At 35.6% G+C, this 27,797-nt stretch overlaps 1 protein-coding gene across 1 annotated transcript in view; it reads right to left on the bottom strand.

Moving 5' to 3' along the window:
* EML4 (EMAP like 4) overlaps positions 1-27,797 on the bottom strand; it is a gene marked incomplete at both ends in the record, with an annotated part of 130,067 nt that overhangs the window by 62,434 nt on the left and 39,836 nt on the right. The window contains 3 exons of the mRNA XM_082672741.1: positions 718-891; positions 3,812-3,941; positions 18,723-18,905. Of these exons, the coding sequence (XP_082528867.1) occupies positions 718-891; positions 3,812-3,941; positions 18,723-18,905 (487 nt within the window). The remainder of the gene's footprint in view (positions 1-717; positions 892-3,811; positions 3,942-18,722; positions 18,906-27,797) is intronic.

The following is a 27,797-nucleotide window of genomic DNA, read 5'->3' as shown; positions in this document are numbered from 1 at the left end:
AATTTCATTAAGTTGGTCTAAATATTTGATTACAAGGCAGCTGTAGTGTTGAACTCCCAGCATGCAGGTTTAGATCCCCAATTTAGGCTCACACACATTGTTAGAATGTTTCTCCCTTCTCCCCTTCTCATAACTTTAAAATATTAATTATTATAGACACAGAGAGAAGCCCTCAAGCAAGCCTTTAGCATAGAAAAGATTAGGTGAAATGAATTCAATTCTCTACTCAAGCAAGAACTTATCCTCCCAAAACCCAAAACTGAAACTGAGATGCAGTCACAATGAAGAGCCATTTGTTGAGAAGGGCCCTTGCAAGCTGAAGGTTGTAATGATGCCAAAATATGGTGAGTATAACAACATACGGCAATTTTCTATCCATGGCTATAAATTTATGCACAGTTATATATAAATTTTAAAATATTCTATAATTTTACTATAAAAATGTTGTTTTGGTTTTAGAGTAGGTTACTTTTGCCTTCCTTTCATCAAATTGTTTATAACTTAATTTTTTTCCTCCAGTTTTAACTGATAAATATAACCTCAAATTTTCATTCTCCAATGTGTTAAAATACAGATTATAGCAACAAAGATGTAGGGGAAAAAAAGCCATCAGGCTTTTCTCTTGGAAACCATGGATAGCCAATTTTTTTCTCAAGTCACAGAATTTAGGTATCGTTACAACCATTCCCTAGCTCTGTACTTGGGGTCAGTTAAAACCTTTTGGTGGGAGTAGAATTCTTGCTTTCTTGAGTTTGTCTGTGTATTTGGAGAGGCTGTGAAGAGGGCTGGGGAGAAGGTGATGCTCGAATTTGTGGACTTTGATCATTAGAGTGAGATTCCTCTTTTTTTTCTCTCTGTCCTTGTGGTTTTTCTTTCTTTTTTTCTGTACCACTGTAAAATAAAGTATAACATGGAACAACATATATTTAAACAAATAAAAAAGATATATCAAACGATGGAAAAAGTTACTATTATATAATTCAAAATCCTATATCATACAGCTAATACAATTTATACTGCTTTCATTCAATAATGAAAATATTTCTTTAAAAAAAATCTTCAGTAAAGATTAAAATCTTCAGCAAAGAATTTATTATAATTCTAAGGCAACATATCCTAGGAAGATTGCCCCTTTGGACCAAATTGGCTTCTAATGCATTTTGCCATCTTGGCAAATCTGGAAGGACAGTAGAAGCTCTCTTAACTGACTTCAATTTACCCAAATCAGAGCATTAGTGACACTTTACCTCTGTAAAGCATACTGATGCCCAAGGAACACTAAATGTTCATGTTTTGTAGGTTATTCTCTAACTCCTGTTTCTTCTGTATACTTCTGCTTCCACCAGTTGAGTTTCACACTTACCAAGAGTCAACTGTGTTTTCTCCCCCGAACCTGTTTATACCAGCTGTACTTGTTATTTTAATGATTAAGTTAATAAAATACAAAGAAAACTGACAAAATGTACATAGGAAAGAGAATGATAATTTCTACGTAAACTAAGCTGAATGCTTTGGAAAGACTCCATAAAAATGAGTTACTAAAAAAACTGCTGTTAAATTGTGTAGGTGACGCAATTATAAAAGATTATGTAAAAAAGTCATAGAAACAGATGGGTTCTAATTCATATTGTTTTGCAAGTTTCAAATTTCTTACTCTGTCTGAAAGGATGAAACTAAAAATTATAGAAAATGATTTATGGGTATATTTTATGCAAGATAGTCAACAAGCAATCTAATCAGAGATGCATACTTAGAAAGAAGGGGGAGACTCAGCCTTTCATTAAAAAATTGACAAATGAACATATGTGAACATATTTTAGGTTAAAATATTTAAGATATATATGTATAAATTCTTATGATTCCACACTTTGACTCTTGATTAATGAAGCATCTCCTATTCCTGATCACACTGGATAAGAATCCTTATATTGCACAAACACTTATGACAGTATTACAAAGCAGATGGAATCAACGATTCCAGGGTTGAATAGGTATAAAACCATCAACTATCTACATTTCTTCTTCTTTTTTTTTTTTTTTAATTTGGTTGCGCCGGGTCTTAGTTGCGGCTGACAGGCTCCTGAGTTGAGGCTCGCGGGCTCCTTAGTTGTTGCATGCAAACCCTTAGTTGTGGAATGCAAACCCTTAGTTTTGGCATGCGAACCCTTAGTTGCGCCATGCGTGTGGGATCTAGTTCCCTGACCAGGGAACTGAACTGGGAAGGCAGAGTCTTAACCACTGCACCACTAGGGAAGTCCCTACACTTCTTAACCAAAGGACATTTTTAAATTTGACCATAAGGTACATAAGCTACAAAGAAGTTTGTTTAAGAACATTCTAAACAAATATAAGTAGTACATACAATTTAATCACATGATAATAGTGAATAATGTTAAAATATAATTTTGACAGTAACATTTCTTAATCTGATTAATACATTCTGATAACTTCTGACCTCAGACTGACTTTTGACCGTCTTGCTCATATTCAGTTTTTTAATTATGTGCTGAGAAATACAATTCTACCTCAAAAATATCAGATTAACTTTGCAACTTAAAACTGAGTTAGAAATTACTTCTTTCTTGTTGGTCTTCAAACTATCCTAAATGCATAGTATTAGGCTAGTAGTCTTATGTGGGCCCAGTAGATTTTTCTTCTGGGTTATTTAGAAGAAAAACACAAAGCCCCTGCATCATAAATTAACAGACTTATCTGGTTTTAGATTGTTGAGTCACTACTGTACATAATACCACTGCACATAACTACAGCTATGTAAGAAAAATGGGCTGAATCCAAACAATTACTGGACACAAGGAAGTTTATTATTAAAAATTGTATTAAAAATTTCCATAATTTGTCCTTTTCTCCTGAAACTGCAGCAAAGGTAATAAATTTTGGCAGGGGATTTTTAAAAGGCCTAAATATCTTGTCATTTCTTCACCACTCCTGTAGTCAAATGTCTGGTTAACATCTGTAAATACACACTGTTAAATAATTCAGTCACTGGCATTAGTTTATTGAGGCAACCATTTTCCATCAGCACATTTTAAATATTATTCTATTACTGAAAGTTTTTCTTCAATCATTCTTTGAAGAAAACAGCTATAAGATTATGTGGCTGATCTCTTATGGTCTCTCCAAACCCTATATGGAATAATTTGCTGGGTATTACACAAAAGCAGAAAAATCCAGTAAGCAATTTTATTGGAATACACTGAATTAATTAATTGATGAAAAGAACATAGAGAATGTAGTCCACTGAAATTTTATATTACAATATTTCCACTGCCCTCCTGCCCACCACCCCTAACATACTCACACGAACACACAACACAGTAATATAACATTTTGAATTAAGCCTCAATTTATAGTCATGATTAAAAAATAAAAGTTGTAGCATTTAACCTCCCACTAATATACATATATGCTGAAGATTCTACTCCTTTAAAAATGCTATATCAAATGTATCACTTGCCATGGAAAATTCACTTATATAATTACATTAAATATAGTGATGTTTATCGCATCAACAAACGCCTATTAAAAAGAAACAAAAAGAAACAAAACCAAACCAGGAAATGAAACTGCTTGTTGTCTTTAGTAAGAACCAAAAGCGTCCTCACACTACTCCATAGGTGTGATGAATGTAAACTCAGCAAGTACAGGCTGGATATCTCTGCATTCAGAGACAAAGAATTTAAAGGACATGCTCACCTGAATTCCATACAGCTCTATTTCACATTCTTTTCAAAAGGAGACTGAGTTATCACATTCAATTTTGCAATGTTAGCTTTTTTTTACAAATGCATACCTTTTAGCAGCAGATGAAAGAGTTTCTTTTCTTGCAATTGAAACAGAGCTGGTGTGACTTGGTTTTCTGTTTGCACCACTCCCATTGGTTATACAGGACATGGAAATAGCTTCTCGGATGCCTGGCTGGCCTAGATATGGTTAAGAGAAAACTTTAAAAATCAAACTTCAAAATATTCCTCAAAGATAGGAGCTTAAAAAATTAAGTCCAATAGTGTTTAAGTCCATTAGTGTTTAAGTCTATTAAGTCTGCTAGTAAGCAGACTGTCCCCCCATATGCAGCATACAATATTATTATTTTTCAATAAGTGTTTATTGAGTATATAGATAAGAAAGGAATGAGCGCATAAAGATAAACATTTGTAAACTGAGACAATTCTATGTGGTATATATAAAGTTATAACGTATTTGGAAAAAGTAAATAAAAAGACAATGAAATACTTATTTCCTCTATAGAACAATGAACTTTGTTGACTTGTACACCCAACTTTAATTAGCTACATCTCCAGTGTGGTCTACAGTTCAAAAGGAAATGAATAAGATCTGGAGGTCTCAGAGGAATCCATCATGCAGCATACAATATTACTGTCTGAAGATTTAATCTCATCAAAATAGATCTATAGAAAAGCCATGCTAAATTAAATTGCTAAATTGCAACTAGGGTCATTCTCTAGCTAAACGGTTTGCTGTTCACACATAGCAGCTTTAAACTGCATGATTCAAAGCTATGCCTCAAGTAAACCACAACTCCCCACATATCAACAATTTTCAGAAATAGCTCAGGTTCTGTTGAAATTTAATTAGAAATCCTAGAAATCATAAATGTTGAATCTTAGAATATTGTTCCATATAAATAAAGCATAATTATGTAAAATAACCTGTTATCTTAATTTATACAGTAGAAGGTTTGGAACATTTATTCCAGTATTCCAATAACCCATGTGATGGATATGCTGCTATGGTCAGGAAGACTCACAGTCACAAGATAAAACAGCCACATCTACTAAGGCGCAAGTTTATCTAAAAATTTGGGAATAAAGAATAATTTTGAATTTTTAGACTCAGTTTTCTCACATGCACACAAGAAAACCTAACTTTTATATCTGGCTTTCATGTTTCTTTGTTTGCTTCACTTCATAAAAGCACAGAAAGCAAAAACATTTATGTATAGAGCCTAAAATATTTCGTACCCTAGAATGTTACATGTATGATAGTATAGCACTGCATTTCTGACAATAATATGCTGTTGGGAGCCACTTATATCATAATCATCTAAAGTGCTTCCTTAATATTGAGATTCCTAGACCCTTCCTCAGACAGAATGAATCAGAAGAGAGGAAGAAAGAGACCTACTGTATTTATTTTTCAAACTTCCTAGGAAATTTTTCACATATGATAAGGTACAATAACCCCTAAATTAGGCTAATATCACTGGTCATTAGATCTAGTGCTAGTCTGCCAAATAGGTGACTTCTTGTTATATTGACTCTTTCTTTTTACTCTGGTAAAGTACTCATAAAATTTACCATTTTAACCATTTAAAACTGTGCAACTCTGTGGCATTTAGTATATTCACAACATTAGGCAACCACCACCACCACCCAGGTCTTTATTGCTAGCTTTGGCTTTCTTTTTTCCTATTTCCTTAAGATTAAAGTTAGGTTATTGATTTGAGATCTTTCTTCTTTTTTAATGCAGGCATTTACAGTTATATATTTTCCTCTGAGCACTGCTTTTGCTATATCAACAGCTGATTTTTCAAATACAATTTTTAAAACTTTTTGTTACACAAAAAACCCATCAGCCACTATATTAAAAACATATATAATCTAAAATCCACTTCCCATGCTCTCTTCCAATGTTCCAAACTTCATCTCAAAAAAAGAGACCAATTATACCCATTAGGATGGCTATTATAAAAACAAACATATAGCACAGGGAGCTCAGCTCGGTACTCTGTGAGGACCTACATGGGTGGGATGGGTGGAGGGGGTGGGAGGGAGGTCCAACAGAGAGGCGATATATGTATATATATATAGCTGATTCACTTCGTTGTACAGCAGAAACTAACACAACATTGTAAAGCAACTATACTCCAATAAAAAAACAAACAAGTGTTAGCAAGGATGTGAAGAAATTGGAATCCTTGTGTATTCCTGGTAGGAATATAAAATGGTACACGTGGTGTAGAAAACAGTATTCGCTGTTTCTCAAAAAATTAAACATGGAAGTACCATTTGATCTGGCAATTCCAATTCTAGGTATATACAACCCAAAAAATTGAAAGCAGGGAGTCAAGCAGATATCTGTATACCCATATTCATAGCAGCATTATTCACGATAGCCAAAAGGTGAAAACCACCCAAATGTCCATTGACAAACGAATGGTACATATATACAATGGAATATTGTTCAGCTTAAAAAAGGAATGAAATTGTGAAACATGCTACAACACGGATGAACCTTGAAGACATTATTCTAAGTGAAATAAGCCAGATGAGAAGAAAAGGGCAAATATTGTATGATTTCAATTATATAAGGTACCTGGAGTAGCCAAATTCATACAAACACAAAACAGAATGGCAGTTGCTAGGGGCAGGGGTCAGGGGGGTGGGGCAAGGGAGAGGAGTGGATGGATACACACTTTCAGTTTGGAAACATGAAAGGGTTCTAGAGATGGATGGTGGCAATGGTTGCACAACAATGAGAATGTGTTTAATGCCATTGAACTGTACACCTAAAAATGGTTAAAGGGGTAAATTTTATGTTCTGTGTATTTTACCACAATAAAAAATGTTAAAAAAAATCAACATATCACCACTGTTTCTAAGTCCTACAGTTTACTGTTGAAGTCTTCAAATGCTTTCAAGGTATCCTGTGAAACTACCATTCATCTTCACAGGATCAGATGGCAGTGCTATGCCTCACAGTTTTGATCAGTCTCAGGAGGCTCTCTATTCTCTATTCTAGGCTCATCCTAAATACTTACTCAAAAAAGACGAGGTATCTTTTGATGTCTTGGCCGTTTCAGGCCTATATATAATGGCTTCCTTTTTATTATTCAATATAAAGGTTTCCAACTACTGAGCCAGTTACAAAGTTTACTCTGTAGAGTAGTAACAATTGAAATGTTTGTGCAATTATTTAGTCATTTTATTATCTTTATTATGTAAAACAAATGGAAAAATAGAAAAATGAAGATGCTGATGTGAATAAAAAGGTAGGTCTCAAAACATAATATATGATTGAAAATTATCAAGTACTATATGTTGAAAACGACAAACCTTTAGCCTAAACTGAATTCTCATTGAATTTGGTTGACTGTATAGGCACTTGTGAAAGAAAACAAAATTAAAAACAACACTGCAGAAATTTTGGAGCTACACCACAGACAGAAGTACAAATAATTTTATTATATTTTATTTTCTTTATCAGACCCCCCCGAACATACGCACATGATGTAAGCCTTTCAGGAATTAATTATGCTTTAATGTTCTCTTTCTGAAGAACTGGAGTGTAGCAGTGAGATAGGCTGTGGATCAACAGTTACTTCTGAATTTTGTTTTAAATTATTTTAGATCCTCTCTTATAAACAAATATGTAAACAGAGAAAAGTTACTTCATGTTCTTTTACTTCAAGGAGAAAGAAGAGCTTGTATTTCATGCACACCAAGCTAGCAATTGTCTCCAACAGAAAAACAAACACATTCTCCCAGTTAGTATAAATGGGATACTCTCTTCAGTTTCTAAATATTCTGTTTATGGTCACAATTTGCATGAGGAGTAATAAGTCCTCTGTAACTCATTTAGAATTTAATAACCTGTAGGTATTCTATTTGCTAAACACCAGCAAGTTACTGGCATTGTTCAACATATATATACATAATTCTGTATATATGTATAATTTATAAATACATAGTTGTCCCTCGGCATCCATGGGGGATTGGTTCCAGGACACCCCCCTCCCACATGGATACCAAAATCCACAGATGCTCAAGTCGTGGGCCAACTATACTATGCCATTTTAATATCAGGGACTTGAGCATCCTAGGATTTTGAGCATCCGCCCTCAGGGGTCCTGGAACCAATCCCCTGTGGATACTAATAGTGACTGTACACTCAAAATAACTCCTCGATTCTGTATTCCCCCTAATCACCCCACCCCTGACATATGCACCCACCCACCCCCATTCCAAGTCTAATAAAGTATTTGGAAAAGAGTCAGTGGTCTACACTTTCCTATCTGTACCTCAACCTTCTGCAATCTGGTTATCGTCTAACCACTTCACAGAAAGTTTTCTTGCCAAGATCACCAATGACTTTTTTTCCACTAAATTCAATGGGTATTTTTCAGTCCTTATCTTGTTCAGCTTTTCTTCAGCATCTAATATTGCTGACTCTTCAGGCAAGGACAGTATTTAGGTAAGGACAATGTCCTTAGTTTCTAGGACATTGCCCTTGCCTGAATTTCTTCTTAGCTCTGACCATTTCTTCTCTCATTTGCTGGATACTCTTTTCTTGCTCAGATTTTGTATCTTGACTCTTCAGTTATCTTGTTACCATCATACCCTTCTCATTATTTTTTATATCTAACTGCTATTGAACATCTCCCCATGAATGTCTGTGTCCTTCCTCCCACCAAACAAAACAAAAACTGGTACTCTGTGATATACTTTATTCTTGGTGAAAGACATTACCACCCATTCACTGTACGAACCAGAAAACAAGAAATCAGGTTTGATTCCTCCATTTCCTTACTGCCAACATTCAGTGGGTGACTAAGTCCTCTGTTGCATCTGTAACTCTTTAAAAAAATATTCCCCCCAGTTCTGTTGAGATAAAACCGACATACAATAAGTTGCACATATATAAAGTGTATGGTTTTGACATACATATATGTAGGTTTTGACATACATACATACATATATGCCTGTGAAACAATCACCACAATCAGGATAGTGAACATGGCCATAAGTCTCGAAAGTTTCCTTGAGCCCCTCTGTAATCCATCTCTCCCTCCCTCACTCTTGTCCCCAGGCAACCACTGATCTACTTCCTATCACTATAGTTTGCATTTTCTAAAATTTTATATAAATGGAATAATACAGTATATATATAGATAGATAGATTTGCCTTTATTTATTTATGGCTGCGTTGGGTCTTGGTGGCTGCGTGCAGGCTTTCTCTAGTCGCAGCAAGAGGGGGCTACACTTTACTGCAGCACACAGGCTTCTCATTGCGGTGGCTTCAGTAGTTGTGGCGCATGGGCTTAGCTGCTCCACGTCATGTGGGATCCTCCCAGACCAGGGATCAAACCCATGTCCCCTGCATTGGCAGATGGATTCTTAACCACTGCACCACCAGGGAAGTGCAATTTTTAATGGTTTTAGTCCTCACACTGAGGTCTACAATCCATTTTGACTTAACCATTTATAATTATCTGGAAACCTTACCTGTTTTGTGATCCTTGCATATATCCCCATGCTTAGCACTGTGCTTGAATCCTAGAAAGCACTTAATCAATATCTAAATGACTAAATGAATGCATCTTCACCACTACTGCCTCAAATTTCTCTTCCGGGTTATGTTCAGTTTCTCTATTCTCCCTTCTAGCAGTACTATTACCTTGCTCTTAATGCATTCTGTACACCATGCCAGAATATCTATCTAAAACAAGCTGTATATCTTTGAAATAATATGACATCAATTGTTATATGTACCATTATCACAAACAGCATTAGAAAGAAGTGTCACTTATGAGAACTGTAAGACATAATCAATAGTAAGATGCATTAATTCCAGAGATGTTAAAATGCAAGAAATATAGCCATCTTAGAATTAATGGATTAGTGTAACTCTACCTGTCATTCTTCAATTTAAAATCCTTTAATGGAGCTCCAGTCTCCTCAGGATAAAAACTAAATTCCTTAGCAAGGCATAAGAAAACCTTTCACTGTGGGCCCTCTCCACCAGTTGAGGCTCACTTTTTGACACTCCCAACCTCACACCTCATGCTTCAGTTTATTCTGAACTCCTAAACTAAGTACTTTTACTCCCCTGCGCTCTGCACCTGGATGGTCCTTCTCTCTGGCATATGCTAGTCATCCCTGCTTGCCTAAATTAACATATACTCATCATCCATCTACCCATCAAATATTTACTCAGGGCCTATTATTATCCTAGTCTTTTGTTTTCAAGAGAATATAAGGGAGCCAGGGCATCAAGGAATTAAAATCTTGCAAGAGAATCACACTAGCAATGAAAACATGTGGTAAGTACAAGAACAAAGTGATCATAAAAGAAATCATCACAAAGAAAAGACACATAATTCTGTAAGGATGATTAGAGACACAGAGCTCAAGAAAGGCTTCCTAGAAAAAAATGCAGAACAAAGTCTTAAGGAATAAGTAAGAGATATCCAGGTAAAAGGGAGGTGATGAAATACTGGGATCTTATTCCAGTGTGTGTAAAGGAACAGAAAGAAGGTAACAGTAAAGTGGGGTATGTAAGTGTGTATGGCATGGGGGCAGGGTAGACAAAAAGCTCTTTATGTGGTGAGAACGCAGAACAAGAAAGGGCAGAGTCCAGATGGTAGAGGAAAGTCCAGATGGTAGAGGTAAGCAGGAGTTAGATCATGGAGATTTTATCTATAGGAAATAGAGACCACCAAAGGGTTTTAAGCTGAAAAAAAGACTTCAATATACATTTAGAGAAATCCTAGTGGCTATGTGAAGAGCAGATTTCAGGGCAGTGGTCTAAGCATAGCACGATGGGGACCTGAAACAAGAGCTAGGTAGCATAAATGGAAAGGAGGAGGCAGTTTTAAGAAATATTTAGGGCTTAAAAGATGATTTCAGTTTGGGGAAATTTTACATTTATGAATTCTGAGGGACATACAAGCAGTACAATCTAATAAGTAGAAAGATAATTCTTAAGTGCTCAAGTCTAGAATATAGATTAACAATTTGGGAACTGGCACCAATAAGTGGATGTTAAGACCATGAAGGAAGATGAATGGCTGATTTCATCTCCTGCAAGGAACCTTCAACTCCAGTTTCGGTTAGGAGCTCCCACAACACCCTAAATTTACCTTTTTAATGCCAATTATTATATAGTTTTATAATTACTGACTTAGCTGTCTTCTCACTTTACCTAAGGCCCTGTGGAGGCAAAAGTCAGTATCTTTTATTTCTTTAATCTCCATCACCTAAAACAGTGCCTAGTGCATTGAAAAGATGAAGGAAAGAGACAACTGTCAATACAGTAAGTGATGTGAAGTAATATTAATTATCAAGCACTTGCTGAGTGCTAAGCATTGTTATCCTAAGTACCTTATAATTAAGTCCTTTAATCTTCACTATAATCCTGAAAGGGATTTACTATTATCATTCCAGTTTTGCTGATGAAAAAAACTGAAGCCTAGAGAGATTATTAACATGCTCAAGGTTATACTGTAATAGGTAGTGAAATCAAGATTTGAGTCCAGGAAGAAGGAATGGTAAGTAAGTGGAAAGAAATAATTCTTCCTTGTGGAGAGTGACATTTTGAGCTTTGCCGGGATAACAGATAGGAATTCACCAGATGGAGCAGGGGGAAAGGAAATTCTAAGCAGAGAGCAGTATTAAATCATCAAGGTCCCCAGATATTTACATAAATAGCAAGAAAAGACCAAAATAAGATTTTCATGGTCATTTTCCATCCTACAGTTTAATTTCTGATAACTCTCAGTACTGGGAATCCTTAGTATTTGGATAAAAGAGTGAATGATCTCCCAAGGTAGAGGCAATGAGTTAAGTAAAGCAGGTGCAGAAAACAAAAAGGAACGTGGGTGAATGATTGTTTGTCACCTGAGAAGTCTAAAGTATATTCTTTGAAATTTAGAATATTAGGAACCTAACTGGAAGAAAGGAGCGTAAAAATGATTATGCAGTACACAAATATATAACTAGAATGCATCATTAGCTATATATATCACATGTATATATGCTTGTACATATACATCCCTCTCCCCCAAGCCTTGGGCATTATAAAGTCTGAGCCACAACGCTCTCAAAGATCAGCCTGCAAGACTGGAAGCAACCTCTAGTAACCAAAGGTACAAAAGTAGTTCAATTTCTGAGCAGCAACCCAGCTGAAATAAGAGAAATTTAGGCTAAAAGTCTATAAACCAGGAAGGTACTAATTTAGTTTTAATCACAGTTTGTTTTAACCATTATAAGGCCAGGGTTGAAGGCCAATGATAAATTTTATACTTTATCTTACTTTATCATGAAATAAGAATACTAATCATTATTGTTTATATTCCTTGATGATAGACCTAAGCAGATGAACTTTCTGATACCTTAGCCTGACAGTTCCTAAATGCTAATGAATTTCACTGAACTCCAGAATCACACAGTAAAGTTACCACTAGGGACTGTTGCATATGTTGCAAATCTGAAATCCATCTTGCTACCCTCATCTGTAATATCCTCTTATTCTTGCATCTATCCCAATCCCTCCATCCAAAGAGCAATTTTTAAAATAACTTCCTACTTCTATAACTTTCTGTTTCCCACATTTAATTCAACAAACATTTATTGAGTCATTCTAAGGCTAGTTATGTAAGAAACTGTCCCTGCCTCCAAATAGTTTATAATCCAGCGGGAGCAACCAAAAGAAACATATATACCAAAAGAAACATATAATAAAATTTTAAAACAATTCTAACAAGAGACAAAAAATAGATCATTTTCAGGAATTAATTTGAGGCCCTAAAGAATGGGAACATTTTTTATTAAGAGAAGGGTAAAGATGGTCTATGAAGGAAGAACTTTAGTTAACACTCAAAATCTTTTTTCTCAGATTCCCTATCATATGCCCCAGAGCTCCAACTGCATACCTCTTCCACTCTCTTCACATTTTCAAGCTCTGTGCCACCTTTTTCAATCTGTCAATTACTTTGCTTCATTCTTTGGAAATATTGAGGACTACATGTACTTCATCAAATTTTATCTTTTCCATTTAGAGTTTTATGTGTACTTTTCTCCTTTCCTCTTGTTTCACAGGAAGGTGTACTTTAGTTCTCTTGCCTCATTTTTTTAAAGTATATTTTGAGAAGAAATGACCAAAGAGCATTTGACTCTCATAGAGAAATGGAGCTCTGTAAATGGTAATTGCTGCCTGGTCTGAGGCAATATCCACCCATTTACTGTCATATACAAAGAGCAGCTTAGAAGTCTTTGATCTGTTGTCAAAATAATAAGATACTCTCCCACCCCCTACCGTAAGTATGAATCATTTTATCCTAAGGGCCCCACCAAGGAAATTCACACCTTCTAACCTGATTAATGTAATTTACTTATTAACAACACTTACAGCAAACTCATGACAATCCCTGTCTTCTCCCAAATGTTATTTGGAGTAAGAGCCAAATGATACGGATCTGTGCCTGTACACTATCCCACAGTCTATATAATTAGGAATATTTTTCGGGGGAGAACCGACATCCTCCAAATTTAAATTTTTCCTCTGGGCTCTCTCATTTCTCAAGTAGCAGTCACAGTGCTTGATATTTCTGGTTTACCAGCAGCCCTGGTTTAAAATGACAGTTTCCCACCTTCAGATAATTTGACTCCTGTGCTTTTATACCTCTATGTACTAACAGCTTGTCTTCACATATTGCCACTGGGTTGTATTCTCAAATTACATTCATTTGGTCACCCCAAGAGGTCTTAATGGGTTTCCCAGGCACCAGCTGTGACATAATTTGTCTTCCTGGCAGTTAAAACTGCCAGAGTGTTCCCTGGGCCTTCCCTTTTGCTCCAAAGTACAGGTAATTTTTTTTCTTTTGGCAAGGATTCAGCTGCAACTGGTGCATATATTATGAACATATGCCGTCAAAAGGAAAGAATTCTCCAAGAGAAGAGAAGGTACATGAGAAATTTAAATGACTGGCCACCTTAAAAACTATTGGGAAAACTTTCTACCTAAGTGTCTGATATAATATATTCAAGAAAAAATGGGGTTTAGCTTTTAATACTGCTGGCACACTGGAGAGGACAAACTAAAAGAACAGAACTAAAAATACTGAAATGACTAGTTAGGTGTGTTTCTGATTTTGGGATTTACTGAATGGCAATACTACTATGAAATGACAGAGAATGTCGTTAACCCATTAGCATACACATTTAGTTTTAGCCATACCTGAAGCCAAGTCATGTTTCCATATCACCACCACCTAGCAAAACTGTAATACCTGTCTTCATCAATAAGGAAGCTGACCTATACTTTTAAGCACAGCTTCATAAAAGGTTTCCACCTATTTACCTATGGTAGTTTAGTCTCCCCTCTAAAGAAAAATCCTCTAGAAATTCTAAATATCTTAAGAAGATGGTAGTGATTACTGTCCTGTCAGTAATTTGTGTGAAAGTGAATACTACAAATTCTAATTTCACAAGGGACTAAAACATTTCCATATAAAATTTTTCTACAGTATCAGAAATGATTTTTACTTTTTTTTTAAAAAAATTGAGGTATAATTGACATATAACATTATATTAATTTACTTTTTTTTTTTTTTTTTTTTTTTTTGCAGTACGCGGGCCTCTCACTGTTGTGGCCTCTCCCGTTGCGGAGCACAGGCTCCGGACGCGCAGGCTCAGCGGCCATGGCTCACAGGCCCAGCCGCTCTGCGGCATGTGGGACCTTCCCGGACCGGGGCACGAAGCCGTGTCCCCTGCATCGGCAGGCGGACTCTCAACCACTGCGTGGTTGAGTCCACAACCACTCTCAACCACAGGGAAGCCTTAATTTACTTTTTAATTGAAGGAGAAAATACAAAATCCCTGCAAAATAATTTCATTGTTTTTAAAAAAAATTTTTTCAAAAATATTTTTTTCATTTGTTAGAAAATACTTTGCTTAAAGTGTTTATTCCAAATATTTATACCATTAATATATTAATCCTGTTTTGTCAAAACTGATGGTTGATCTTTTTAAGGTTACATACAAATGACAATAGTGAAGAATCACTTAATATTTCTTTTCCAATTACTTTCTATAGTATATATAAATAGTATAGTATATATACTATACTATATATACTATATATAGTATATATACTATACTATACTATATATACTATATATAGTATATATACTATACTATATATACTATATATAGTATATATACTATACTATATAAATAGTATAGTATATATACTATATATAGTATATATAAATTTCAAGATAAAGCTGTTTAGAATTGCAAATAATAAAATTAACAAAACTTTAAATATGTATTTCTCTTGATGTGTTAATATCAATATTACAGAACATAACTGGTCAGGCAAGTTTTTTCACTAATGGGAAATCCAGTGGTTAATCCTTAATGAATTATGCTCATTTCTTAAATAATATTTCCCCAAATTATTATATAATCAATCTTCTCCCCAGCAATCCATTTTATATCCAGCAATTCAAAGTCTGTGTCTAAGGTAACAAAGTAACTTAAAGAATATTCACTAGTGGACTCCATTTCAAAATGTGAACCACATCAGCATATTATAAGAATGGCAGTCAAAGTAAACTTATGACATAGAATTAATGGAAAGGAACTTAGTATCTCTCTAATTAATAAAGTTATTAATAAGAAGTAAGAGCCGGTACTATGTGGAAAGAAAATGTTCCAATGTAGAAGCTGCAGGTGGCTCCAGAACTGGATAAATCTCCACTAAAGAGCCTGTAACAAAACTGTTTCTAAATTCACTTTACAGACAAAGGATTTATGAATGACAACTAGAAAAAGACAACTTACAGAAAGTATGTTCCTAGGGGATAGGAACTCCAGCTATTTAAACTGTATTTGTACTTCATGAAACTGAAACAGGTAGGTGCTAAGGAACTGATGTGTCATACAAAATATCGTCTGCATGCCAAATTAAAAAAAGAGCAGTCTTTAAATTTCTCTATAAATATTTCTTTACTGAAATACCTTAGTAAATAAACAATGAGAGAAAACGTTTTTTTCTCAACACAAGATTATAATGTACTACTGTTTTAGCGTAATAAAATTTTTTTAAATTGTAGGTTAATACAAATTATTTAAAATAAGCTTTTAAAATGAGATAATAACCAAATACTATATCATTTTGTCTTATAGGATTTAAAAATACTTTAATATAGAGCCAGAACCTGAGAGTACACATATTAATTATAGAAACCTGTTCTTCTCTCTTTATGTACAGTTTACCTTCCCTGTAAAGCCCGTATACATTAATACTCTAACAACTCTAGAATTCTCTTAGAAAAATCAATTTATAACCAAATAAGTTTTTTTTTCCTGGCTTGATCTTGGCAATCCTCAAAGTTGGTTCTCAAAAAATTAAAAACTCACTTATAACATTATTAACCAAAGTGGTTTCAATCAAGTCTTTTGCCAAACTCTCAGGTCCCTTACTTATCCCATGCCACTGACACATTTATCCTACTAACCAGTAATGGAAAAGAACCATCCTGCTATCTAACTCTCCACTATTAACACAAAGGCCTGGAGTGCTGGAGGGTGGGAGGTATGAGAATGGGAATCAGAAAACCAGGCAGAATGAATGCCCCTCCCTCAAAGTTTCACAACTCGGTAGCCAGTACCCTCAGGGTCCCTGAGCATTTCTTTCATGTCTGTGGCCTTCCATTTTCTACTCTCTTACCATTCCAAATGTCGACTGCCTTTTTTTTTCACCAGCAAGGAACTGCCTTACTTTCCTAAATGGCATCACTATCTCCTGAGGAGAAAGTGATAAGGAATGAAACTTCTAGCCCTGACAACTGTGAATATATATCAATCTCCACTTAGTTTTATCTCTTTCCATTCTATTGGAATGGATATCTCAATATTCAGAAGTAGTCTTTTTTCCATCTAAGACTAATAGTTTTTAACTTGCTCTAACATCCCTTCTCAAACTCTCAAGAAACTTGCCTCAATTACCACCACCCCTCCCTCACCAACATCATCTTCCTCTCTGCTGCCTTTTTGTCCTCAATGTATTTTTCTGCTACAGTCTATAATGTCTTAAAAATAAAAATAATTAAAACTGGTCTTCGATTTAGCATCCTCTTCTACTACCCTCTTCCCCGCTCAGGTTAATTTTCTGAAAAAAGTGGCTGGCTACAGTTGCTGCTCTTAATTCCAGAGTTCTCCTCAATTCCTGCTTCTCAAAATACTGCAATTAGATTTGTAATCCTATCACTCCACTAAAATTCCTTTTGGAGAGGTTTCTAATATTCTCATAAATGTCAAATCCAATGGTCACCTCTCAGTCTTTGTTTTACTTGACCTTTTTGTAGCAGCTGGCAACATGAATCACTCTTTCTTTGCTATGCTGAAATATTGGAGCTCCTGAAAGAACTACCCTGAGCCACTTTCTTGTTTTACATCCTCCTTCTATGGCTTCAACTATCATCCATAAGCTGAACATTCCCAAATTTTTATTCCTAACCAAGACTAGCCTGAGCACTAGACCTATAATTCAGCTATCAACAGGTATCTATCTATACACCACACATACCTCAAACTCAACATTCGGAAACTGAATTCATAATCTTTCTTCCACATCTGCTCCTCATATTCTGGTTAACTATCTAATCTCCAGCTAAAACCTAGAAGTTATGTAAGACTCCTCCCTAGGTTAATCATCTGCGTTGACATATTACAGTAGAGAGGTAAGCTGATGAATCTTTTCCTTTTCCCATTGCCAAATGGGGATAATCATGCCTATGTCCATCTACTCTTCTCTACCAAGAAATCAGTGAGATATATGAAATGATATGTTTGACTGTTTGATTAATGTTAAAGAATTTAAGATTCCTTCTGGGTGGCTGGAAGAAGAGAAAAGCTACATGACATCTGCTCCAAACTCAGAGTAACAAGGTCCTGATAACAGTTTATTCCAGTCTGTGAAAATCCCCAATGTCTAGAAGTTAAAATTTCCATTGAACTGGGGTTGGCAGTAAGTTTCAGAGTTTAAATTAAATTCTTCATGATTCTGCTGACTAATGACCACAGGCTTAGAATGAAGCTATATGAACTATAATGCTTTAAATCCTTTCTGTAATGATAAGAGAGTTCATTTAAAAAGTATGAGTGCCTACCTGCTATGTTCAACATACAATGTGAAGTCTATGGGAGACACAAAAAGATGATCCAGTTCCTGCCCTCAGTAAATTTAATTTTGAATTTAATTTTATTTTATACAGCAGGTTCTCTTTTTCTTTTTAATTAATTTATTTTTTGGCTGTGTTGGGTCTTTGTTGCAGTGCACGGGCTTCTCATTGTGGTGGCTTCTCTTGTGGAGCACGGGCTCTAGGTGCGTGGGCTTCAGTAGTTGTGGCACGAGGGCTCAATAGCTGTGGCTCACGGGCTCTAGAGCGCAGGCTCAGTAGCTGTGGCGCATGGGCTTAGGTGCTCTGCAGCATGTGGGATCTTCCCAAACCAGGGCTCTAACCCGTGTCCCCTGTATTTGCAGGCGGATTCTTAACCACTGCGCCACCAGGTTCTTATTAGTTATCAATTTTATACATATTAGTGTATATATGTCAATCCAAATCTCCCAGTTCATCCCACCCCCTCTGCACTCAGTAAGTTTGTTATGTAGTTGAGATACTAAATTCACACAAACACTATGACATAAAAGCCAGTAAGTACAATCAGTGGCATTACCCCAAAATTCCCAATTTAAAATAATAAACTTTCAGAATTTCTTACGGATGAAGAAAAAGGAAATGGAAAATAAACTATAGTCATAAGTAATCCAAAAGAGAAACTATAGTTTTATATTCCCAATCTTAATGTCACTGAAAAAATACACGTTTAATATATTATTTCAAAGAAAATGTTGCAAAAAGCAAAACTCTTCCCACTTACAACACACTTAATTACCTTTACTTGGGACTGATTTTTTCACTGAGGCTACATGATCTTCAGAGATTGTAAGACGCCTCAAAACATCAGCCAAAGCTGCCTTTAGCACAGTGATTTCATCTTCTTGTTGTTGAACTCGTAACTCAAGGGCTGAGAGGCGATCTTGAACATCAGAAGTACTTGCAGCAGAAATACTATCATCTATAAAGAAAAGAAAATATGGAATATTTTTAAAGTAAACTTCTTAAGAAAGAATCTAATGACATATAAGAAAAACTATACCAGATAAGTCTTTTAAAAGATGAGAAAAATTGAAAAAAAAATTGTTTTTGCACAGATTAATTTCTGTAAAGATTTTCATAGCTACTTGAACTAATTTAAAATAGTAAAAGTTAATACAGCTGACATGTAATTAAAATTATGAAAATTTTCCCATAGTCAAATTTTCCATATATTATACCATCACCTTAATAGTTTTTTCACCAAAATGTTCCCTAAATATATCACTCTGTAGACATTTGGAAACTTGCAAGACTGTAAACTATTCAAAGCATCCTTCTTCTTTTCTTTTCTTTTTTTTTTTTTTTTGCGGTACGCGGGCCTCTCACTGTTGTGGCCTCTCCCGCCGCGGAGCACAGGCTCCGGACCCGCAGGCTCAGCGGCCATGGCTCACGGGCCCAGCCGCTCCGCGGCATGTGGGATCTTCCCGGACCGGGGCACGAACCCGTGTCCCCTGCATCGGCAGGCGGACTCTCAACCACTGTGCCACCAGGGAAGCCCAAAAGCATCCTTCTTACTTATTATATCATTATCATAATTATTTATGAAAATAAGGAGTACAAATCACTTCAATTTTGCTTTATGTATCAGATTCAGCATCAATGATCAGAAAGCATTCTTTACTTCTATCTTTATTATTATACTCCGAATCTCCCCCCCCCAAATATGGCTACATAATTAGTAAAAGACTTGTTGCTGCTCCTTCTCTCTCTCCAATGCCTCAACCTCTCTTTAAAAAAAAAGGTGGTTTCTATACAGCACATAGCTAATATCTGCCTTAGGTATGTAACAAGAACAACGACAAAATAAAGTTCGGCTGTAACACAGCAATTACAAACTACTTCCAAAGCTATGTAACTTGAGAGTACACTACTTTGTTAGATCAATCTGAATCCAAATGTTTATAAAAGATCAATTGCTATTGGCTAATTCACTATAAGCAGGAAAATTCAGGGGGGAAATTAGGTTCTCACAGAAGAATGGTTTGACCTAAGTGAGATATACTGGGTCAGTCATTCACACACATAGTGTGCCATTTTTCTCATATTGAGATAACGTGTCAGACATATTAAGCAGACAATTTAACTCAAAGTTTGAGTTAAAAATAACAACAACAGGGCTTCTCTGGTGGCGCAGTGGTTGAGAGTCCGCCTGCCGATGCAGGGGACACGGGTTCGTGCCCCGGTCTGGGAGGATCCCACATGCCGTGGAGCGGCTGGGCCTGTGAGCCATGGCCGCTGAGCCTGCGCGTCCGGAGCCTGTGCTCCACATCGGAAGAGGCCACAACAGTGAGAGGCCCGCGTACCGCAAAAAAAATAAATAAATAAAATAACAACAACAAAACCCTCAGCATTTTAAAACCAAAGTTATCACCCTTTATTATGGAGCAGTAAACATATTCATATTTAAGACCTTATATGCCTAAACATATTCATATTTAAGACCTTATATGCCTACAGACAGCTCAGGCATACATATGTACTCTCTTCTGTCTTTAGAGGTATTTCAATGACAATATTTGGAGAAGTACTGGAATGGAAGGAAAAGTTGGGTTTTATCTTCAATTCAGACTTCAAATTCTAGTACCATAGTTAATCAGTTGTATAATCTTAGGAAAGTTATTTTACCTCTTTGAACCTCAGTTTGTCTTTAAATATTGTTATGAGGAAGGTACTCAGGACATGTCCGACATTCAATAAATGTTTAACACACAACTTCAAAGTACAAAAAGTATCATTTGAGAGCTTTGGGCCCATGTATTACATAAAAGGCAGATATGTCAAACTTTGAGATGCTTAAGAAAAGGACTAATAAGAACAATTCAGCTTCTTCTTTTAGAAGTTTTTATATTTGAGGTCTTTTTCATTTCCAGAGTGTTCTAGCTGAATTCTAGCTAATCCATACTCTGTATGTGTGTTACACTATGGTTACTATTATATTTGTCTGCCCAGAATACTTTCCTATTTTCCTTCTTCTGGTAGGAGAACACCAGCTGTTTTGTGGAACTCCACCAGTTTTTGAGGTTCCATTAGGGCTGTCAATCTAGGATGCCTCATTCTCCTCTCTACCACCCTGCACTATTAATAGGTTGAAGCAAAGGAAGTGACCTTTTTAGTTGGTAAAAATAGGACTATTGGTAATTTCATATGCTTCAACCTAATACTAGCATAAAATGGTTGTGAGATATGGGTTAGGCCAAATGGAGTCCTCCCAAATTTCAGAGAGAGAGAGAGAGAGGTGTAGCCCATCCTTCTTGGTTTATCAACTATAAGGACACACAGACCTAGGGCTGTCAGTGATAAAGAGTCTTGTCTGCCCTGAGTTCCAGTTCTAGTCTCTGAAGCCCTGGACCTTCAATTCTGAGAGCTACTCTAATATTTCTTTTAGCTAATTATGTAACCTAATAAACTCTCTTTTTACAAGCCATCACTTGTAAGCCAAAGGTCCTGATTAAGTCAGTAAATTATACAGATATGCCTTTCTAAATTGTTCTTAATTTATGAAAGGTGGGTTATATATCTAAATTATAATCACAGGTAAAATATTTATGTGATTTTTATAAACACATGATCTCCTTAATTCTTTTGAGAAGGCAGCAAAGGCTAGTGGAAAGATTATCAGACTATAATGCCAAGGGTATAGTCCTGGGTTTTAGTACCAGCATGGTAACTAGCTTTTACTTTTGGTAAGTCACTTAACTTTTACAGACTTTGATTTTTTAAAAAATGACTAAAGTTTTTATTTTGTAAAACTTGGACAGTCACATGAAAGGTGGTTCAGCTTGTAAAAATCCTACCACAACCTGCTAGATACTGTGATAAGATACAAGGACAATTTTTCAAAGGCCATAACAAGCAAAAAGTTAACTATTAACAATGTCCTGCATTTATATAGTACCTTTCCTGTTTATGACCTCATCCCTCTCCTCAGTCTATCTGTATTTTGTATTTGAGGAAACAGCTTGAGAAGTTAAATAGCTTGCCCAAGGTCACCAAACTAGTCTTGATATCTGAAACTCAAACAGAGGACTCCTGACTCAGTTTAAGTGCCCTTTACTCTATTTCATGCTGCATCTTAACAATAATCACAGGAGGACCGAATAAATATATTCTTTCACAAAGCCAGACAGGGTTTAAACTATGAAGTGATATAATCAGATTTCTGTTTTAAAAAGGTTATTTTGGTTTCTGTGAGAGAATGGATTGGAACAGAATAAGAGTAAATGTAAGGAGAACAGGCAGGAGGGTAATGCAGTAACCCGTGTGAAAGGTGAAGGTGGCCTAGGCTAGGAGTAAGGTGTTCATGTGTCTCGATTTGTCCAGGACAAACATGTCTGCTATCTCAGTAAAAATATTATAACGTTCCTTCTTTCTCTCTAAATTTTCCCAGTTTGAATGATCAATTACAGGGTCACTCAAGCTAAGGCAACAGCAACAACAGAGATGCAAAGTGGCATAGTAGTTGATTATAGCCCTGAAACCCTGTAATATCCTAATATCTTGGCCCTTCACCTTTTCAGAGGCAAGTAGAATTGTGCATAAATTCTGGTGTTACACTGCCTGAATAAATCTGTTTGCTACTTACCAGCTCTGTGACTGGTTTCCTCATGTAATTTTTTCATGCTAATTAGTACTTATCTCAGGTTTGAGATTATTAGGTGAAATAATGCACAGCACTGTCATACAGTGAGGGTTCAGTAAGTTACTATTTTGTATAGTGGTGTTCTTCACTACACTGTTTATTATTGCTACAAAATTGGAAATGACCTAAAGTCCCTGGATGGAGTTAATAAGCTATGTGTTCACACCACAGAAAGCCATGCAATTAAAAACAGTAAGTATATAAACCAGAAGTTTGAAAGATCTATAAGACGACTCAAGTGGAGTAAATAAGCAAATTGGGGAACAACATGTACTAAATAATTTATTGAAACACACACACACCGAAACATACTTCTAAAAAATAAACAAAAAACTTCGTATTTATATATGTATATAATGTACACATAGAAAAAAGTCTAGAAGCATACACATCAAACTGGTAATTGGGTTACTTTTGACTCGGAAAGTGAGATTAGAAGGATAAGGGTAAAGGGAAATTTTTGCTTTTTAGTGTATTTCTATATTATTTGAATTTCACAAAAATGTATCATATGTTACTTTTCATATGTTATTTAAACTTATATTTAAGCTAATATACAGTGCTTCTGAAGCTTAATTTCTTAAAGCAAGTTTCCTTCAGACACAGTACTCCAATTTCATAAAGGAACATATCAGAGCATAAGGCAATTAACTTAAATTTGCATTCATTGATTATAAAAGCTAGAACAGAGACTATCTTAAAGATCAACAGCCCCTACTGCCATTTTATAGATAAGTAAACTAAGACTGTGAAATTAGGTGAGTTACTCCTGGGCACGCAGCAAACTGGAGTTAGCGCTCCTTCCTCAGATGACTCAATAGAACCCATCGCTCTTGCTCCTTCCATTTTCAAAACTTTGTTATGTTTTTCTCTCCCAATCTCTAATGTACCACATGGGCATTCACAATAAACTTTTTAAGAATACATATGTTCAGTAAATGTATCTATTTTCTGGGGGCTTAATTCCACTCCCCCTTCTTGATGCAAGTACATTGATTCCTTTTCCTTATACTGTGGTAGTCTCTTATTTCCTTGCTCCTTCTCAAAATAGTTTCTAGCCTTGAGGGTTAAAATATGAACTACAAATAAATTGCCAAGGGTTATTAAACTCATTAAGGGGGGGAAATAAAAAAGAAAGGAAGAAAGAGAGAAAAGAGAAAGAAGTCCATAAACTTCTTTTCCATCAGTCTAATCTATTTATTGGCATAAGTAAGGTCTCTTTTATTAGAGACACAAGCAAAAAAAAAAAAAGTAACTAGTAAACTTTCATATCCAATATGACAGTTTTAAAACTACAACAGTAGTCACTCATGCTTTTACTACAGTGAATCATAGTTAATTTGTCTTCTAAACTGTCAAGAAATACATGTTACCTTTGCAGAGATATTCTATTACAAATATCTAAAAGTTGGCTACCCAGCCTCACATCAGAACGAGGCATGCCTATACATTCTAGCATCTTTTGAATATCAATGGTTTTATGTAAATCTTTCTAAAATGGATCACTTATTTTCCTGTCTTCTTAACAAGGGCATATAATTATAACACAGCAACTTCTAGATGACTCAGTCTTCACTGAAAATATTACTTTGTGCTGCAAGCACTGTGATAAAATGACACCCTGGAGGCTATTATATTTCTAATTAAATAATTTAAAGTACATTTTCAAACTTATAATCTTTCTTCATACCTTTTCTGCTTCTTTCTTTGCAGTTAGTATTAACTATGACAGTCTATAGCAATACTCCTTTCTAATCTAATTTCCTACATTATGGGATATTGGATAACCAATCCTTTTGAACTGTTTATAAGAAGAAAAAATAATCTCTGAAATTAGGACCTCTTCTATTAAAAAATTTATATTATGTATGTATATTATATGCAAATAGATTATATATATGATGTATACAATTTAAACACAGAGAAAAAAATGAACACAGCCTCAGGCCTAATATTTGTGTCACTGGAGTCCCAGAGGAAGAGGAGAAAAAGATTCTAGATGAAAAAAATATGTGAAGAAATAATGGCGGAACTTCCCAAGTTAAATTAAAATTCACAAATTCATTAAAATTCAGTATATTGAAGTCCCTATCTCCACCACACATGAAAATCAAATCCAAACAGATTAAAGAATTAAGGGCAAAATGATAAAACCTTTAGAAAAATAATAGAGAATATTTTCATATCCTGCAAGTAGAGAGGAGGTTCCTAAACAAGATACAAAAAGCACTATCCATAAAAGTAAATATTGAAACTACATTAGAATTCAGAATACATGTCCACTAAAAGACACAGTAAAGAGAAAAAGCAATTCACAAACGAGGAATAGTTCTTACACTTACAAGTGATAAAGGATTAGGATCCTGAATACAGAATTCCTACAAACCAATCAGAAAGACAATGCTACAGAAAAACTGGCAGAAGTCTTGACTAAACACCTCATGGAAAAGAAAACATAAATGGCCAATGAACATATGAAATGACGCTCAAGCACCTCATTAATAATCTTGAAAAGGAAAATTAAATTAAAACCATATGAAACACTATTTTATGCTCACCAAACAGGCAAAAAATTTTAAGCATGACAATATCAAGTATTCCCTAGGATACAGAGTAATGTGAATTCTCATATATTACTGGTAGGCGGTAAACTGTTTCAAGACTTTGAGATTAAAAAACAAAAACAAAAGTAACACCAACTTTGGCATCATCTGGTAAAACTGAAGATGCACACATTCTATGACCCAGCAATTCCCCTCCTGGGTGTATAGACCCTGACCTACAGCAGGGTTGGCAATCTTTTTCTGTGAGGGCCAGACAGTAAATATTTTAGGCTCTGCAGACCACATCATCTCTGTAGCAACTACTCAAATCTGCCTTTGTAACACAAAAACAGCTATAAGTACGTAAATGATTGTGTGGTTATGTTCCAATAAAACATTTTTTATAAAACAGGTGGCCTGGAGGGGCTTTCCTGGTGGCGCGGTGGTTGAGAGTCCTCCTGCCGATGCAGGGGACGCGGGTTCGTGCCCCGGTCCAGGAAGATCCCACATGCCACTGAGCAGCTAGGCCCGTGAGCCGTGGCCGCTGAGCCTGCGCGTCCGGAGCCTGTGCTCCGCAATGGGAGAGGCCACAACAGTGAGAGGCCCGCGTACCACAAAAACAAACAAACAAACAAACAAACAAAAACAGGTGGCCTGCCAGGCATAGTTTCCCAACCTCTGCTCTTGCATATATACACCAACAGAAATGTTCAATAATGTTCACAACAGCAAAGTTCACAATAGAAACAAACTGGAACTATAAAAGTTCACAATAGAAACAAACTATTAACTATAAAATGTGTAAATAAATTGTGATATAAACATTCAACAGAATACTACAAAGTGGTAAAAATAAACTATGGCTACATGAAACATCATGTATAAATCTCAGGAATATAATAATGAGTGTAAAAAGCAAGTCGGACTTTACATAAAGTTCAAAAAACACAAAAGTAAATAATATATTGCTTAGAACAAAACCACAGAGCAAGGGAATGACATATACAAAATTTATGACAATAGTTACTTCTAATGGTATAGGGCAGGGGATAGTACAGGGAGGCCTCCACAGGTAATGGAACATCTATGTCATAAAGACAATTAAAACATATACTGTATTATACTTTTTTGAGGTGGAAGTTAGTGATTTTTCTCTTCTGAGAGAGGATGGGGAACGTGGATGACTAGACTATATAATTACTCACTTTTTTTTTTTAAGAACAATGAAACCATTTTTGCAAATTAAATCCCAAAACAGATAAAACAGAGTTGTACTTCCAAAGAACCCTGAGGTTCTGTGTCATAAAAACAACTAAACCAGGTGGTTTTTATGACTGCTTTGAGGGCTAATGGAATGACCGTAAGATTAGCTGTTACCTATGAACCTTTGGGGAAAAAAAAGTCCATCTCAAAAAGGTATATGATATGAGACATAATACCATCCAAAGAACAAATATTAAAAAAAAAAATTAAAAACAGTCTCTGATCTCCCCTTCCTAAAGCACTTATGTTAAGACACTGGGCAGGCCTTAATGGGTAGAATGGTAGTGGCGAGGATTAGAAGAGCTAATATGGGTAAAGAACCATGAGAAACTAGTAACAACACCATGCATTGTTTACAGTTAAAAAAAGTGAGGGCACTAACCTAAAGGACTATCAATGGGGAACTGATTAAATAAACAGTTGTATTACGGTACACTACGGAGCTCTTAAAAAGGATGGTATATATTTAAAATCGTAAATAAGAAAGTTAACTAGGAGTAACAACATACTATAAAGAAAAAAATTGCAGGCAACATTTATAGTGTAGTTGTATCTGTGTAGAACTGTATATCCACAGGCATACATACACCTACAGATGTATAGAGAGACTGGAGGTATGTCTCTGGCAAGTGGGATTTCAGAGGATTTTGCTTACTTATACTTTTACTTTAGATGAATTTTCTGCAAAAAAAGCAAAATTCTTTGTAAATAAAACTTAAACTATTGGGGCTTCCCTGGTGGTGCAGTGGTTAAGAATCTGCCTGTCAATACAGGGGACACAGGTTCGAGCCCTGGTCCAGGAAGATCCTACATGCCGCGGAGCAACTAAGCCCATGCACCACAACTACGGAGCCTGCGCTCTAGAGCCCATGAGCCACAACTACTGAGTCTGCACGCCTAGAGCCCATGCTCTGCAACAAGAGAAGCCACCTAATGAGAAGCCCACACACCGCAAGGAAGAGTAGCCTCCGCTTGCCGCAAATAGAGAAAAGCCCGCACGCAGCAACAAAGACCCAAGGCAGCCAAAAATATAAATAAATAAATAAATAACCAAAAAAAAAAACCTTAAACTATTTTCTCAGTAAAGAAAAGCAAAGCTAATTCAGGCTGTGATGTAATCCTACTTAGTAACGCACCCAAATTTTCAATACAAGTTTGGTTAACATGTAGATTTTTATGCATAGTGAATGAAAACATTTCTGTAAAAGTATACATCTCATAATGTTTGAAAGAAATATTCAAGCTAATAAGAGTCACAAAAATCAAAACAATACACCCTAAGGAAAATCGGGTCTTTAAACATCATTTCTTCAAAAGAACAAAACAAAATCACAACTGATTTGTCACATTAGTAAATTCCAATCAG

This window comes from Grampus griseus (genome assembly GCF_964374135.1).
Source record: "Grampus griseus genome assembly, chromosome: 15".
Taxonomy (NCBI): Eukaryota; Metazoa; Chordata; class Mammalia; order Artiodactyla; family Delphinidae; genus Grampus; species Grampus griseus.
Note: the sequence above shows the minus strand (reverse complement) of the source record. Positions and strands in the feature narration are given on the sequence as shown.